This window comes from Acomys russatus, chromosome 1 (genome assembly GCF_903995435.1).
Source record: "Acomys russatus chromosome 1, mAcoRus1.1, whole genome shotgun sequence".
Classification (NCBI taxonomy): domain Eukaryota; kingdom Metazoa; phylum Chordata; class Mammalia; order Rodentia; family Muridae; genus Acomys; species Acomys russatus.
In genome coordinates, this window is record NC_067137.1 from 119,105,263 (window position 1) to 119,123,542 (window position 18,280).

The 18,280-nt window shown below is 44.7% G+C and overlaps 1 protein-coding gene across 4 annotated transcripts in view; it reads left to right on the forward strand.

Moving 5' to 3' along the window:
- Traf3 (TNF receptor associated factor 3) overlaps nucleotides 1-18,280 on the forward strand; it is a 72,058-nt gene that overhangs the window by 30,806 nt on the left and 22,972 nt on the right. For 2 of the 4 annotated variants that reach the window (XM_051151666.1, XM_051151692.1), the window contains 3 exons: nucleotides 8,595-8,705; nucleotides 15,510-15,768; nucleotides 17,092-17,143. In XM_051151666.1, coding sequence (XP_051007623.1) covers nucleotides 15,527-15,768; nucleotides 17,092-17,143 — 294 coding nt within the window. In that variant the 5' untranslated portion in view covers nucleotides 8,595-8,705; nucleotides 15,510-15,526. Of the gene's footprint in view, nucleotides 1-8,594; nucleotides 8,706-13,428; nucleotides 13,493-14,722; nucleotides 14,816-15,509; nucleotides 15,769-17,091; nucleotides 17,144-18,280 lie in introns of those variants that run through there. The other 2 variants (XM_051151675.1, XM_051151683.1) reach the window with 2 other exon arrangements.

An 18,280-nucleotide genomic window follows, 5' to 3' on the forward strand; every position in this document is an offset into this window, starting at 1 on the left:
TATCTCAGAACCTGTGATTCCTCAATGGTGCTGCCCTCTTTTTGATGTAGTGTTGCTACCATTGTCATCATCCTGGTCAGTGTGACCACTAGAGCTGTCATCTTTTAAACAGTTTGTGTCCTATTTTCAGATTTGTTCATTTAAACTTCTGTTGGCAATATTAACTTAAAACAGGTTTTTAATACACGATTTGTTAAGGACACCTTTAATCCCAGCACTTGGGACAAGGAAGGTGGAGATTAGCCTGGTCTACACAGAGTTCCAGGACAGCCAAGGCTATAGAGTGGGACCTTGTCTCAAAAAACAGACACCTGCTGCCCCTCACTAATATTGATGAGTTGGCACACTGTCCTGAGTCCCATGTTTGGTCCCTCCAGCATTGCTGCCACAAAGAAGGTGGCACAAAGAAGGCTACATGCAGCCATGTGAAAGTTGGCCACACCCAACTTTTTATGTGGATAAACTCAGTCAAGCTCAGATTCTCATGCTGGCATAGCAAACAGTCTGACCCATTGAGCCATTGCCCCATACTCTGAGAACAGTCACTTGTGAATCACTATGTACTTGGCCTGCACTTACACACACACACGCACGCACACACACACACCTATACAGATATAAAACACATGCTTCATAAAATAAGATACCCAATGCTTTTTAAGCATTGACTTTAAAAAAAAAAGATTTATTATTTATGTATATAGTGCTCTGCCTGTATGTACACCTGCAGACCAGAAGAGGGCACCAGATCTCATAGATGGTTGTAAGCTACCGTGTGGTTGCTGGGAATTGAACTCAGGACCTCTGGAAGAGCAGCCAGTGCTCTTAACCTCTGAGCCAGCTCTATATAGCCCAAGCATTGGCTTTTTATTACTCCATTTACCTGTGTACTATTTTCAAATCTAAGGATTTAGAGAAAATGGTTGATTTCTCTCTATATTTTTTAGATTGTGGAATACATGTCCTCTTTGGGAGCTCTTCCCTGTGGCATCGGAGTCACTGTGCTGTGTGTTGTGCATCTGTCCTCCCTTTGGTAGTTTTCGTGTCTTACGCCTGGAGACTGGGCTGTCCACGGCCTAGCCTGTCAGCTGGTGAATACAGGGCCTTTGCCCTCGTCCACTTCCCCATAGTGTCTCCAACATGGGGAGATGTGAGGTTTATGTTAACCCTTTCCTTTTTAAGATTTTTCTCAGGTTTTTAGGTGCAACCAAGGAATCTTTTTTTCCATGACCAACTTTACTAGTTTCTCAGACTATTGATTACTTCTATTTTCTTCCTCCTTCTTGCAATAAATGACTTTTTGTGTCCTGAGTGAGTCCTCTTCTCTTGCATTTGCATTCATAGAGCTGAAGAGGAAGAGGTGATTTTGAAAAACAAGTAAAACCTGCCCCAGAGCCTTTGGCACTCTGATTGATAAGCAGCCCTCTTAAGTTCTGTTTTCTTCTAAGTGCTAGACCAGGCAGAAAGTGTTGGCATTCAAAAATAGTGGGTTCTGGGTTCCTGCTGTTGTCTGGCTTGCTTGCCAGCCTGCGTGTGAAAGGTGGGGCTGGCTATGGCCACGGCGCCTTTTGTGCCTTTTGTCTTCTAGGCATGCCCGGTGCACCAGGTCTTTCCTAGATTTGCTTCATAACTGTCTAACCTATCTTCAACATTTCCCTCCATATTTTTAAACAAAATTTATTATAACTATTTTATTTGTGTAAGGAATGTTGACAGAATATTTGAAAATGTCTCTTGCACTGTACCTTAGAAAAGAAATAAATGACAGAACTGGAGAGATGGCTCAGAGGTTAAGAGCACTGACTACTCTTCCAGAGGTCCTGAGTTCAATTCCCAGCAACCACATGGTGGCTCACAGCCATCTATAATGTGATCTGATGCCCTCTTCTGGCCTGTAGGGGTACAAGTAGAGCACTGTATACACAAAAATAAATAAATAAATAAATAATCTTTTAAAAAAAAGAAACGAATGATGTAGAAAATATGTGACAATTGGTAAGAATTTCTTGATTTTTTTTTCTTTCTTTTATTTTTTATTTATTTATTTTTTGGTTTTCAAAGCAGAGTTTGTTTGTATAGCCTTAGCTGTCCTGGACTTGCTTTGTAGACCATAGCAATCCACCTTCCTCTGCTTCCCTAGTGAATTTCTTTGTTCTTATGTAGATAGATGACCTCGTTTTTTTTCTTTTGCCTGCTAAGTGCTTTATATTTATTCAGTGGAATTAGGAGTTGGGAATATTTGGGAAATGAGATGGCTGATTTCAGAAGTAGTTATTCTGTAAAACCAAGACAGTAAGTGTGACAGTTCATTTGCTTGTAATTGAACTGATGAGACCAGGTGTTGAGATCATCAGTAAGTTGACTTGATGTCAGTGCTTCAGAGAGTTGCTTGTTGTTTCTCATATTCTAAAGTAAATTATTGCCTCTGATGGTTTATTGAGAATGGCCACCCAGGGAGTGGCACATTTGAAAGGATTATAAGAATTTCTTATTGGAAGAAGTGTGCCATTGGGGGTGGGCTTTGAGGTTTTTAAAGACCCACGCTAGGCCCAGTCAGAGTCTGCCTCAGTCTGCCTCCCCACCCCCTCTGCCATGTTCCCCACACTGATGACAATGGACTAAGCCTCTGAAACTGTAAGCCAACCCCCAAACTTTTGTTAAATCTTTTAAGAGTTTCATAGTCAAGCTGGGAACGGTGGCGCACACCTTTAGTCTTAGCACAGACTCAGAATCAGGCAGATCTCTGTAAGTTCGAGGCCAGCTTGGTCTACAAAGGGAGTTCCAGGACAGCCAAGCTGTTACACAGAGAAACCATGTCTTGAAAAACAAACAAACAAAAAAAGAGTGTGCAGTCTGGTGTCTCCTCATGGCAGTAGAGCAGGAGCTAACACGCTGCTGAGACACCGCCTGACCACATCTGTCTTATCTGCAGCTGTGCTTTGTGTGCATTACTTCATGGTTGTGGTGCTGACCTGTCTACAAAGTGCCTCTTAAAACTAAGTTATAGCCATTTGATTATTGCCTTTGATAGGGTAGGAACAGGCACGGATTTTTGTGACTGTTGGCTGCAAAAAATTGGAACATTCTCCATTTCTCTCCATCACTAAGAAGAAAACCCTCATAACTCCTATTGGTATTGGTTCTGCCTAATGGGAGACTTACTGTTGGAGACTTCTGCTTGCTCTGTGGTGGGATAACAGGGACTAGATCTCTGCCATGCCCAGGAGAAGTAAACAGTATAGAATTGAAGGAGACACCAAAAATGTTAGTAATTAAAATTAATATTTTAATGTAATTTTTTTTTTTTTCTTTTTGGTTTTTTGAGACAGAGTCTTTCTGTAACGTTGGCTGTCCTGGGACTCTCTTTGTAGACCAGGCTGGCCTTGAACTCATAGAGATCCGCATACCTCTTCCTCCTGAGTACTGAGATTAAAAGGTATGAGCCACTACTGCCTGGCTCTTAATGTAATATTTTTTAAAACTAAAATTAAATGAAATCTGTGTTGAAAAATAAACATTTTCACAGTATAGAACCTCCATAGCTAGGCATGGTGGAACATGCCTAATGTTGAGGGAGCTGAGACTGGAAGATCACAGACTCCATGTCAGTATAAGATACATGGAGACTGTCTCAAAAACAAAACAACAATGAAACAAAAATAAAATCTTATAAACTCCATACATGCATTTTCTTCCATACCGTGAAAAGCTGAAGATACATATTATACCAGGGAAATATTTCTTCAGGGATTAAAAAAAGCATGAATTGCCAACATCAGAAATATACAGTGGGACACCACTGTAGATCACATGCCGAAGGATGAGAATAAAGATTATTTTTATGCCAATAGTTTGACAAATGAGCAGTTGCCGAGTCTTGTGCAAGAAAAGACACATAATCTGTATACTTACCGAAGAACTCGTGTTTAGGGCTAGTGAGATGGCACAGCAGAGAAAGGCCAAGGACCTCGGACCTGACCACTGCAGCTCAGCCTCCGGGACGCACATGGTGGAAGCAGACGGCCAACTCTGTCATCTGACTCCATCCACATACATATACTAAATAAGTGTAATTTAAATTGTTTGGAAAAAATTTAATTGTATTTAGAATGCCTGGAAGAATACTATGTACATTATATTTTACTGGTAGATTATACAAAATATTTAGAAGAAAGAATATTGGGGCTGGAGAGTTGATTCAGCTAAGAGCACCTGTTGCTCTTGCAGGTAACAGTTGGTTCAGGTTCTAACAGGTGGCTCATGGCCGTCTGTAACTTCAGTTCTAGGGAGTCAGTGTCCTCTTCAGATGTCTGCAGGCACCAGGCGTCCACATAGTACCCATACATACAAGCAGGCAAAACATTTATAAACATAATGCAAATCTAAAGATAAGAGAAAAATATTAACTGACAAAAGCTTTTTTCAAAAAATAGAATAGAAAATATTTTCTAATAAATTCTGCAAGTTTGGCACCATCCTAATTACAAGGCCAGACAAGACATAGTGAAGACAAACTTCCATGACAGAAACTGTAAAGCACAAAAAAATCCCCCATACGTTTGGCAAATCAAATCTACATAGCAACAGATAAAGAGATTATTCCATGATGGGCAGGAGAAGTCTGTCTCAGGAATGGAAGGCTAGGTTAACATTGGAAATCCATTGTGGCCAACTAGAGTAATGGAGCAAAGGACAGAGTCACAGTGAGGGCAGACATGGACAATAGAGAACACAGAAGGCAGATAAAATGATGCCTCAGATGTAAGTGAAGAGGAAGAGGAAAGGAGGGATGTGGGCACTGAGTGTCTTGAAGGGTAGTGGTTGGAAATGTTGAGATCATAGGAAAGCTGCCGGACGGAGGAAGGCAGGAGGACCAGGAGGTCAAGTTCATTCTCAGCTTCTGAGGTGAGGTTGAAATCAATGTGGATTACACAAATTCTTACCTCAAGCAGTGCACACGTTCAGTATCAGAAATAAATGACTATTGTATACTCAAATGAAAGAGACTATTTAACTTCCAGTGGCCAAGAAGCCACAGGTATAGTGACTAATCTGAAAGAAGGCAGCAGGAGCCCCATGTAAAAAGAGCAGACCGAAACCGAAACATGAAGAATCACTTCTAGTATAAAGTGGTCCAGTTAAAAGATAACAATAATAAATTGGAATTTTAAGGTATTTAAGTCAGTCCTGTTCAACTAGGGACTCTTCTAGGGCATAAGGATTCAGAATGTTGAAATCAAAACCAAGAAAACACTCCACACGGACACTAGCCAGATGCTGTAGAAAGCGAGGTAAAATGCCCACCATGGCAGTATTGTGGAGGGTGCCACACATCTCAGCAGCTTACTAACCCGTCCATTTCCTGTCCTGTAGAGGCCCTCAACAGCCTGCCTTAGTCGGCAGATCTCTTTCCACATGGTAATTTAGGGATTCAAGGTTTTTTTTTTTAATCTAAAATTTATTTTATCGTGTGTGTGTATGTGTGTGTCTGTGTGTGTGCCACAGAAAGCATGTGGTGTTATGAAGACATCTTTGGATTTGTTTCTCTCCTTCGGCCTTTGCATAGGCTCCAGGGGTCACACTCAGGTCACCAGGCTTGCATGGCAGGTGCCTCCTTTACCCAGAGCCTCCCAGCAGCCAGCCCGTTGTTGTTTGCCTCTCCGTCGTGTCACAGAACCTTGGCACACTCTGCAGGATCGTCTCACCTAGGGGAGAAAGCCGAGAACATCTCCATGGGTTAGGCCAGGCCTGAAAGTGGCACACAGTGCTTATGCTTGCAGTTCTTTAGCAGAACTTGGCTCATGAGCCAACAGGACTGTGGATGGGCATGTACCTGTGTGCCAGAAGGCTAAGGAAATATTGGGGGTTTAATAAGCTTTCCAGTTTTTGCACATTGCTATAATTGATGGAACAATCAAATAAAAAAGTAATTGTAACTAGCGTCTAAATCTGGTTTGATGTTACATATATGCCTTTTTAAAAAGCACCATAGTTATCTTTCAGATATGCAAAGTGTTTTGTTTTTTTTTAATTGGCCAATCTATCAATTCAAATCAGTCTCAGTACATTTCAAATACAGATTGTAATATATGACCTCTATGGAATTAAGTTGTAAATCAGTAGTAAAAAGGTAATAGTAATATACTAAGAGTTTAAAAACAAACTTTAATTGGGCATGATGGTACACATCTGTCATACTGGTACTTGGGAAAGCAGGAGGGGAGGTTTGCTGCAAGTCTCAGACCAGTTTGATCTGCATAGTAAGTTCTAGACAAGCCAGGGCTACATAGTAAGACTCATTTCAAGAAAAAACAAAAACAATAAACAAATAACAAAACTCTTTTGTATAATTCATGGTTAAAGAACATTAGTGGGGCTGGGTGGGGGGGGGGGGGAGCACTAGAGAGATGGCTCAGTAGTTAAGAGAACTGGTTGCTTTTCCAGAGGACGCAGGTTCAGTTCCCAGTAACCACATGGTGGCTGACAACCATCTCTAATGTGATCTGATGCCCTCTTCTGGCCTGTAAGTATACATGCAGACAGAGCACTCATACACATAAAATAAATACCATCTTTTAAAAAATTAGTGGAAGCTGGAAAATAATTTAGGTAGACTAGTTTAAAAGTGTGTGTTGCCGGGTGGAAGCATCCGGGAGGCCTCCTGCGGGCACTGCAGCCAGGCTAGGGCTTTCCTGCATGGCCTCCTGAGTTTGCTTCGTTCTCAAGTCAGGGCCGGCTGATAACACTGTCAGCTGCAGCCTTCTTTATACTATATTCAAGTTGTATGGGAAAGTCTCTTTAGTAAAAACTCCATACGCTTTCTTAGGCCATGTTCAAAGAGTGGACTGACACTGATAAGGCAAGCCCAGATCAATGTGGTTCTGTAGGCACAGAGCTTAGAAGCTGGTGTTCAGAGTGGGCTCAGGGTGGGAAGTTACATTTGTTGATAAATTGGGGTGCAAGAACTTGAACAGATGCTTAGTTGCAGAATTTCTGTGCAGTGATCATCAGATGTAAGTTTTTATAAAATTTATTCAAAATAACCTAAACTTTGCATTAAATATTCATAAGGGTGCCATTATGCAGCTGCTTAGTTAGAAGGGTTACACACTGGTCAGTTCTGCTGGAAAGTGAGCAACAGGAATCCTCTCAGGTCCTCCTTCTAGGAGTGCGAATTACAGCTGCTTTGAGAAGTATTTGCCTTTCTGTAGGTGTTGAATTGTGCACTTGCCTGATACAGAAGTCACTCTTCTGTGTAGGTGCTTTTCATCTGTGTTATTGGCGTTTTTTATGCCTCTACCTCCCTTCCAGCCCTTATCCACCCTAATCCCTTCCAACATCCCAACACTAGGAGAGAAAGAAGGTTAGTGGGGAGAGGGCTGTAGGTCTCTACTACTTCCAGCTGATTAGAGTTGCCCGCTTCTTTGGGAAATACCAATCTCGGTTGTCATGATATCTAGCAGTCCAGCAAACCACCAACAGGATGAACGAGCAGCAGCCTCCCCCCTCCTCCTCCGACTCCTCTTCCTCTCAGTGCCCTGGCATTTATACCCTCTCAGAGTCCTCAGAATTAAACTCTGCAGCTGGCAAAGATCACACCCCTCTCCAAGCTCTCACAAGGCAATCGTAGCTAACAGCTGTGGACAAACTAAAAGCGGCTTCATATCCTACACTTGGAATATTTTTAAAAAGCATATTTACATAACATAACTGAGTTTTTAAAGAAACCAAAGCTTCCACTATACTTCTAACTATGTGTACATCAGAGAAATTTGTTCCTATGTGTTTGCGGTAGATGTAGAAGAAAGATCTTATGAGGTTTATACTTTCTCTGGAGCAGGAACTTTGGACCAAAGACTAGCTGGCCCCATCTTGTACTTACACTCCAGTATTGCATGATATTGGGGGAAAATCATAGCTACAGCAACAACAGTGGTGATCAACAAAAAGCTAAATAATAGGATGTGAGCCACTGCCACAGGTGGCGGCTTTTAGTCCCAGTGGCCTTTAATTTCAGCAGGTGGGAAGCAGAGACAAGTAGATCTCTTTAAGATTGAGACCAGCCTGGTGTACATACACAGAATATGATTCTATTTATATAAAAGTAAGAAGCAAGCAAAATTAAGGAAAGAAAATCCAATATGTGCTAGGGTTGTTTAGCTGGGTTTTAACTGTATTAAGAAAAGCAAAGAAATACAACCATGGAAGCTACGGTGGTTGTTCAGAGGGGCAGAAGCATTGAGGTCAGAGCAAGGCACTCAGTGTCTGGAGTTCTTGGCAGCATTCCATTACTTGCCTAGGGTTGTAACGAGGCTTTCTGTGTAGTAACCATGGCAACACTGTATGAATGTTCTTGGAACTTTGCTGTCTGTAATAGTTTAGCATAAAAGAGATTTAAAGGAAAAAAGAATCAGATTTTATAATGCATGCTGTGATTTTTAAAGTGTAGAAAATTACAGTACATATGCATATAGAATGATTAAAAATACTTATTGAACTTCACCATTTTATGAAAATGTATGCTTTGAAATTCTGTTTTTGAAGCTTTACATTTTCCAAACGAAAGCTGACCAGGCCTTCCTCTTGATTCCCAGGTACAGGGTCCCCATTACTGAAGGGTAGGGCTGGCACTGCTCCGACGGCTTTGTGGAAGCTTCCCCCTCCCGCCTGAGCTTCCCTGGACCTCCTTACAGCGGATGACACAGGTATGCTGCTAGGAATTTTCAATAGAGCCAGGCTTCTTTCTTAAGCGCTTACCTTTTTTGCTTCATATAAAAATAATATAGTTCAAAGCTGGGCAGTGGTGGCACACACCTTTAAACCCAGCACTTGGGAGGCAGAGGCAGGAGGATTGCTGTGAGTTCGAGGCCAGCCTGGTCTACAAAGTGAGTCCAGAACAGCCAAGGCTACACAGAGAAACCCAGTCTGGAAAAAAAAAGAAAAGAAAGAAAAAGAAAAGAAATGGGGAGTCTGATAGAGAGTGGAAGGAGATGTGAAAACCACTGGCTGGAATGCCACACTCTGTTCTAAAGTTAAATTAAATACTGTAAGCGCCTCCTCCTTAATATGGCAATGGTTTTTGCTCTTTGTATCCGTTTTTCTGTAAAATTAACACTGTAGGAAAGGAAATTACAGCCTACCGCCCCCGCCTTCCACTCCCTTTCTGCTACACAGGCAGAGCCCTGAAGAGGTGCTGCCTGCTATTGGAGGCCTGCAGAGTCACACTGCTGCTTCTCTGTGCAGATGGCAGGGCTCCAGCTATTGGCCAGGAAAGCTATAGGCCTGCATCTAAGAGGGTTGAGCAGCGCTATAACACTCCTAAATTGTGGGGCTGGAGAAAGAGTTCAGCAGCTAAGAACACTTAGTGTTTTGCAGAACACCTGGCTTTGGTTCCCAGCACCAACATTTAGTTACCAATCACCTATCACTCCAGTTCCAGGGAGCCCAGTGCTCTTGCCTCCCGGAGTACCATGCATGCGGTACACATATAGGTGAGATAAAACAGTCATATGTAAAAACTGAAATTAAATAAATCTTTTAAAAAACCCAAATTGTACAAATCAAGGAGTAACATAGAGCTGCAAGCTACTGTTACAGTTGTAAGCTCTTCTCTATAATTTAGCTCTTTGCTCCTGCCAGTTTGTATCTCTCATTCTCTCTTTAAACAGTTGACTGAATTTAGAATCACCATGAAAACACACCTCTGGATGTATTTATGAAGGTTATTTCCAAAAAAGGTTTACTTGAAAAGGAAGCTTACCATGTGTTCAGATTGCATTATTTCGAGGGCTGAGGTAGTAGAGTAAATTAAAAGGAGAGAGCTAAGCACCAGCACTTGTCTCTCTGTTTACTGACTGCTGATGGAGTGTGATCAGCTGCCTCATGCTCCTACCTCTTGGCCTTCCTGATAGAGCGGAAAGGTATGTCCAGGAAAGGGAAAGGAGCCCAGGAGCCACACAGCCCTGACACAGGGGAGCCCAGGAGCCACACAGCCCTAACACAGGGGAGCCCAGGAGCCACACAGCCCTGACACACGGGAGCCCAGGAGCCACACAGCCCTGACACACGGGAGCCCAGGAGCCACACAGCCCTGACACAGGGGAGCCCAGGAGCCACACAGCCCTGACACACGGGATACCAGGAGCCACACAGCCCTGACACAGGGGTGCTCAGGAGCCACACAGCCCTGACACAGGGGTGCCCAGGAGCCACACAGCCCTGACATAGGGGAGCCCAGGAGCCACACAGCCCTGACACACGGGATACCAGGAGCCGCACAGCCCTGACACACGAGATACCAGGAGCCACACAGCCCTGACACACGGGATACCAGGAGCCACACAGCCCTGACACACGGGAGCCCACGAGCCACACAGTCCTGACACACGGGAGCCCACGAGCCACATAGCTCTGGAATGGGGTTTTCTCAGCAGAGGCATTGTAGCTCCCACGGGAGAGTCACCCGAATTCCTGAGGTGCTGAGGAGCTTTGGAACCTAAGCCTAGCTCCTTCATTTCTTCTGTTCCTCTCTTCTTCATTGCTTCTTCCAGTGAGAGGGTCACACCAGGCAATAAATCTCTTATTGGAGGGACAAAGCCAGGAGTGACTGCCTCTGCTCCCAGGAGAAGACAGCAGAGAACTGGACAAACACAGCCTTTATGTAGGATTTTAGGAAGCAGAGATTTCTAGGGCAGAGATTTCCAGAATGAGGATTGGTGAGATTTCAAGTCCTGAGCTTGGGGGAAGCTTAGGGATTGGTGGGTTTTGTTCAGGCTTTTCACCTAAAATTCACCTAAATCTGGGAGAGACCCCACTCAGGGCTGGGAATGGCTGTTGGGACAGTTAGAGAGGTGTGGGGGAAAGGCCTATTAACTCGTGCCCTAAGGGGTTTACTCAGACTTGAACTCTAAACAAAACAACTTTCCTTAACTAAACTATGAACTCATACTAAGGGGTCAAATTTCTAGTTCTGGTCCCTGCCTGGCAGAGTCAGACCATGTAAAGCTCCCAGCCTTGGAAGAATGGCTAGTTTATAGACTGTTGTCACAAAGATGGTGCCGTTGGAGCTCACAGACTAGCTCCAGTTAAACACGCCTCCCTCCAATTAGTTCTGTGTCAGCAGCAGCCATAACTGAGGCCTCAGGTGCTGCTGCCTTCTCGCTGGTGTGAGCTTCTCAGTTTCTCCAGGCTCTGATCTCAGGCCCCAGGGCTATGGAGATTAGCCTCAGGTGCTCTGGAGTCCTGAGGTGTTGCTGTCCAGAGGTGTAGAGAGGCCGGCAGCACAACCTGAAGACCAGAGCACCTGTTTCAGGGACCACAGGGTGTGCCACCAAAGGAGCTGGAGATCTGAAAAGGCTACACAGGGATAGATGTAGGAGAGCCCTGGGGCAAAACTTGAAGCTGCACAGCCTGGCTGCTGGAGCTCCTCAGCAGGGGCCTGGACACTTTCCTACAAAGTGTGCAAAGTTTACAAGTGTGCAAAGTAAACAAAGGGAGCCTGGCAGGGAAATCTCCCCCATCCCATGCTGTCTCCAACTGTGAACTAAAGTAAACCCTTCCATGAGTTGCTTTGGTCAGATCATAACTACACCATAGGTGTTTATGCCCTGCTCACTGGTTTGCATGGTCGCCTCCTGTAGGATCATGAAGGGAATTACTGTGTGTGCCAAAGCCCATGCGCACCAGGTTTCCAGGAGGTGTCTTTACTGTCAGCGCATACCAGCCTCCCTCTCCCATCACTGGCCTCACAGGATGGCACTGATTCCCTGCTGGCCTGGATGTTAAGCTTGTTCTCTGCATGAATGCTCGTTTAGCCCTTCTTGCTGGCAGGAGCCATTTTCTTTGTTTATCTGTTGCTTCCCTTTTTTGGTTTTCCCCGGACTTTCCAGTTTTTTGGAACACTCTTTTGCCAGCAGATGTACTTTTGTTTCTAGTTTCTAAGCTCCAAAATTAAAGTGTAGTTAAATCACAGGAGTAGAGACCTTAATGGTGAAGATAGAGGAAGTGTGGAGGTACCATGCATTCTGCTGCGTCCCATGTGTAAGGCACACGGCAGCTGACTGGAAACTAGGCACCGTGTCCTAAGAGGATTGGAGATATCTTGTGTTGGATAAAATAAGGTGGTCAGATACAGGAAGTACATGAAATATGAAGATACAGCAGAGGGTGAAGAATAGAGCAGCAGGTCTGCTTGAAGGACAGCACAGAGCTCCAGTTCTGCAACTGGAGTCCGTAGCTATGGCAGGACACGGGGTCCAGGGCTGCTGCTTTGCTCACCGCTGACCTTGACCCCTCTTCAGAGTCAGTGCTTGTTCGAGCCATGCAGTCCCCTTCACTGTAAGTCCTTGCCTGGGTAACCATCACTTCTGTTCAGCAGAAGCTAGCTCTTCATGTATTGGAAGCAAACCAGTGTTTTGGTTGTTTTGTTTTGTTTTGTGGAGGAATGCTGAGTGGATGTATCAACCATCAATAAAGCGCTGTTTAGCCAATCAGCTGGGCAGAAGGACAGGAAGTGGAAGGTGGGGCTTACTGGGGAGAGGAAGAGGAGGTTTGTCAGTTGGGGTGAAGGAGAGATGGTTGACTGGTAGGAGGACAAAGGGGAGAATGGGGAGCATGGCCAGACAAGCATCTCAGTGGCTAATGCTTGGAGTATATGTATTATTTATCAATTTAGAGTAGTTTGTTTACCATAGTATAGGAATAGATTTCCATCAGTTTAGGTTTTGCCCAGCGTAGAGCTGACAGCCTAAAAGTATGCTTTAGACTCTATGTCTTCTTCAGACTCTGTGTCATTTATGAGCACCATAGACTGATAGGTTTTTAATGTAACAGTTTACACTTGATTTCCTGATGATGGAGGGGAGGTGTCAGCAAAGAACCTCAGATTCCATCGTCACCCAGATTTGTGTGTGTTCAGTTTCTAGGCATTGGAAACGCCATGGTATCCCCAGTCCAGGCTGTTACACTTTAGTTGACAAAACTGTAAAAGTTGCCTCAAATGCTGTCTTTAATACATTTGACTGAAATAGCATACTTTTTCTTCAATACAATTATAAATATAGAATTTCCTTAGCTTATAGTTGCTAAATCTAAATTTTAGGACAGAGGCATACTATGTCTATAGCCATGCAAACACTATTGAAATAAAAGTATTTCTATCCAATAATGAAATCTAATCAAAGGTTTACACATTCTTCTGTTTGGAGAGATTCCAAAGACTGATTTTGCTGTTTTTTCTGGTGATAGTGCGTGGTCTACAGGTGGGATGTGGGAGATCCCTGAGGATGACCTCGCGACAAACATTTTAGAAATATGAAGCTAACTATAGTGACTTAATTTTTACTAAAGGTTTTCTGTTTAGAAGTCTTTGAACTTAAGTCATTTCGGGTACTGAGCTCGTAGGTGTCGTCCCTACCCAGCATCAAGAGAAGGTTGTGGTGACCACTGTTTGGAGTCAGCTGTCCCCAGAACCCGTGCTCCACAGCCCCGGCCAGTAGTCCTCCTGGCCCCTTGTCCTTTGATTCTCTATGTCCAGTTTACACGCCTTGGGTCAGTTTCTTGTGGGTAATTTCTAGTATCTACTCCTGTCTACCTTTACCTTTTACTGTGTGGCACAGGGCCAGTGTGCTCACCATTCCCTGAGGTTGGCCATGGTGAACAGTGTTTACCAAGCTGTGCATAGAGGGAGCCACACCTGGATGTCCCATCTCCTACTTTGTTAATTAAGATTTTTTAAAGTTTAATATATTATGTATGTTTGTGTTTGACCTCATAGCACTTGTGTGGAGGCCACAGTACAAATTGCAGGACTCAATTCTTTTCTTCTGCCCTGTGAGTCTCAGGCACTGGGCCAGTAGTCAGACTTGACACAAAGTCCTTCTACCTGCTGAGCATCTTGCCAGCCCTAATTGTTTTTTACATTTTTATTTTATTTAAAAAGTGTTTATGGGGGGCTGGAGAGATGGCTCAAGGTTAAGAGCACTGTCTGTTCTTCCAAAGGTCCTGAGTTCAGTTCCCAGAAATCACATGGTGGCTCAAAACCATTTATACTGAGATCTGGAGATCTGGTGCCCTCTTGTGGCATGCAGGCACACAGAGCTATATAAATAATAAATAAATAAAATCTTAAAAAAAATTTTTTTTTTAATGTTTATGGCCAGATGTGGTGGTGCACGCTTATAATCCCAGCACTCAGGGAGGCAGAGGCAGGTAGATCTCTGTAAGTTTGAAGCCAGCCTGGTCTACAAAGCTCTGAGTCCAGGACAGCCAAGACTACGCAGAGAAATCCTGTCTTGGGGGCAAAAAAAGAAAAAGGAAAGAAGTTTATGTGTGTGAGTGTTTTGTCTGAATGTTCGTCTGTGGTGTGTTCACGCCTGATCCCCAAGGAGGCCAGAAGAGAGCATCAGACCCCTGGAGGCAGATGGAGTTACAGATGGTTGTGAGCTGCCATATGGGTACCGGGAATTGAACCTCTGGAAGAGTGGCGTGTGCTATTAACTGTTCAGCCATGTCTCCATCCCAGGCTTGGTGGTGGTGTTTTGTTTTGAGACAAAGGTTGGAGGAAGTATGTCACTGAGGGTGAGCTTTAGTTTTTCGAATGCCCAAACCAGGCCCAGTGGCCCACCCTCTCTCTGCTGCCTTTGTTCCTTGCACCTCAGAAAGAGCAGCAGAAAGCAGTACATGAGCAAGGCTTAAGATGAGAGGGGGACTCGGCTCTGCCCCCGCTGTCTCCTGAGTGAGCACTTGTCCTCACCTCTGGTCCTGGTTCATAGCTATGAGTCCCACACTGACAGGAGAAGTTAGGCGACTCCTGGAGGTGGGCGCTCTGGATACTGTGGGTTCAAAGGATCTGTCATGTTTGGTTTGGAGGGTTTTGTTTTTATGAGATGGTTCTCATGGATCCCAAACTGGCCTCATACTCACTGTGTAGATGAGGCTGACCTTGAACTCCTGATCATGCATGCCACCATGACCCATTTCATTTGATACTAGGGATCAGATCCAGGCCAGCTCTCTACCAACTGAACTAAATACATGCCCAGTCAAACCTAGACATTTTTTAAGTAGCAAAAGTAAATCAGGTAAGTTCATTATTTAAAGGGAGCCGGTAACTTTTGAAAGCGCGCGTGCACACACACACACACACACACACACACAATTAAAATCAAAATAAATATTAACAACAATGGCTGTTGCTTTGGCCAAATGGTTGGAATGAAGTTTTGGCACAGAAAAATACTATGTGTATTTTAAAGAATCTTGGAAATACAGTTTACCAAGTGTATTTTTCAGGAAGTATTTTGAACAGCAGTATTAACAATACCATCTGGATAAAGTAAAAAGAAGGAAGTTACTTGGTCTTGTCTTATCCCATGGCAGATTAAGGCTGGGGAGGATTCTGGTGCATTGTCTAAATACCAAGAGTACTTTTGCTTTTCTCGGCCATGTTTGTTAGGCCTTCTCAAGGGGTGAGGGGATGACCTACACTCGTCGTTCTTTTCTCCTGGCAGAATCTCTCTTCCCTAAGATGGATTCAAGCAAAAAGATGGATGCTTCTGGCGCACTGCAGCCCAACCCACCCCTAAAGCTGCAGCCTGATCGCAGTGCTGGGTCGGTGCTTGTGCCAGAGCAAGGAGGCTACAAGGAGAAGTTCGTGAGGACAGTAGAGGACAAGTACAAGTGTGAGAAGTGCCGCCTGGTGCTGTGCAACCCGAAGCAGACTGAATGTGGGCACAGGTTCTGTGAGAGCTGCATGGCCGCCCTGCTCAGGTGGGTGCTGCACACAGCTTCAGGCTGCCTGGCCAGGGCAGCTGTGCCCATCTGTGCCTGTTTCTCTCAAGACTTTAAATGTTTTTAAGTCCAGCTTGGGAGGGCTTTAGGAAAACTCAGGCAAGTCTCATGGTTGAGTTTTCTGAGGCCTCTGTACCTTGCCCTGCCTACCTTACGTCCCATTCCCCCAGGTTCTCCCTGAAGTCTCAGTGGTGTCAGCACTCTGTCCATAAAGCCTCCATGTCTCCCATCTGTGCCGCTGTTTTCTGCTCAGGAAGTTTATGTTCTATGGTGGTGATGTCAAATGATCATAAGTCCTTAAAATAGAAGGGTGCCACTGGGCCAGGGTAGAGGAAGGTCAGGGTCACATGCAGAACAAAACAGGTGCAAGCCTACATGGCTGCCTAGGGGTACACATAGAGCTTTGTACCAAGACCCTGGAAGCCCATGAGCCTATGGGTTGCTGTAGTAAAGTCATGGGGGCAAGCTGGCGTTGGAGGACAGAAGTTGAATTGACCAGGGGAAAACTTCAAGCTGCAGCTTTGTGTATTTGCCAGGCATTGTGCTTGGCACTGGATCACCACAGGACATCCTGCACTGTCAGTACCCTCAGACACATTAGCTTGAGAAGGCCACCAAGTTCTCTTCCCAACTGACTACTCACACCTGGGTGCCTGAGACTAAGGCACAACCCAGTAGCTAGTCTCCTGTGCACCCCATGCCCTCATTGCACCCCCTCACTGGACCCAAATAGCCCACTTGGTTTTTTCTGCTGAGGGTGAAAGGACCCAAGTTGAACTTGGTGATGGCCCAGTATGCTCACCTAATTCCTATAAAACAGGACAGGGAAACCAGTTGGGCTCCAGAGAGGCCTATAGTGGGGTACCTGGAGGATGGAGACAGCTTCCCTGTGAAGGTGCCATTAGCATTTTTATACATAGTGAGCTTTTCTGTAGCCCAAGACCAGAGCATCAGAAGGCCTTTAGTACCTGTGAGTGCTCCTTCCAAAAGGCTCCTCTCTGAGAACCAGAGTGGCACCAGTAGGACATGTCACTTTCATGTTCTTTAATTTTTTCCAATGGGACTGAGCTATTGAATGTAATAGCTTCCTTTTGAAAAATTACCATTTTTAAAAGTTTGGTTCTTTTTCTCCTGTGAATTACTATTTAAACTAGATTTTCCATGGCATCCCGGAGCCCTGCCTGTTGCCGCAAGCTAGAGCAGGCCCGGCTACTGAAGAGAACATTCTGTGTGCCTACTGTGCCTGGGGGGGGGGGGGGGGGATTGACTCCTGCTCTAACATACGTACTCTGTTTCCTTCAGCTCCTCGAGTCCAAAATGTACAGCGTGCCAAGAAAGCATCATCAAAGACAAGGTATTCTTATCATGTCCTTTCTTCAGAAAGAGTCTTGCTCTGTAGTCCAGGGTGGCCCCAAGTAATGGATATTCTTGCCGCACATGGCCTCTGAGTGCAGGGGTGTGCCATGGTGCTGGGCTTTTTAGATAGCTAACACATTTCACGTAGCTTGCATTGGCTGCTCTGGAATTCTGTTTAAAAGTTTACCTTATTTATTATTGGGAGAATCACAAGTGTGCCTTATTGTTCAGGTAAAAGCCAGAGGGCAGCCTTGTGGGGTCCCTCCTTCTACCTTTAAGTAGGTTCCAGGGATCAATTCAGGTTGCTAGGGTTGCACAGAAATTATTTTACCCCCTGAGCCACCTTGTTTTTACATAGCTTTTGTGCAGTGCATTGAAATTCAGTTTTGTTTTACTTCTTAAAGTTAAGCCAGACATGATAGCGCACACCTCTAATCCCAGTACTTAGGAGGTAGAGTTAGCTGGATCTCTGGGAGTTGGAGGCCAGCCTGGTACATAGCAAGTTTCGGGACAACCAGGGCTATGTAATAGAGAGACCCTGTCTCAAAAAAATTAATATTTTTATGGGGAGGTGACGGTGGAAGTGTAGCTCAAGCTAGCCTTGAACTCACGTAGTACCTGAGCTGCTTCTTCTCCATCTCCCACATTCTGGGATTACAGTTGTGACTCCCACATTCTGTTCTGGGGCTTGAAGTACTTAGAGCAGGCACACCACCACCTGATGGATCTCTAGTCCCTTGGGTTTTGTTTGTTTTTTGAAACAGGGTATCACTATGCAGCCCTGATGGGCCTTGAATTCACAGAGATCTATCTGCCTCTGCCTCTGCCTCTGCCTCCATACATGGCAAGTCCCTCTGGGTTGTTTGTTTGTTTGTTTGTTTTGTTCTATTTTTCTGTTTTGAGTTTTTTGAGATTGGGTCTTCCTATGAGGCCTAGACTGCCCTAAAAACCATGGCACTCCTCCTGTCTCAGCCTCCTAGGACTGCAGGCATATGCCACAGCATTCAGCTCTTAGTTTTTACAGGGGTGCAACAGGCCTGACATGTGCTGTGTGAGCCTCTGGACAGTCTAGTGGTAGAGGAAAAGTCAGACACTTTAAAGCTGTAACTCCTGAAAGGCATGCTGTCCTCTGAGC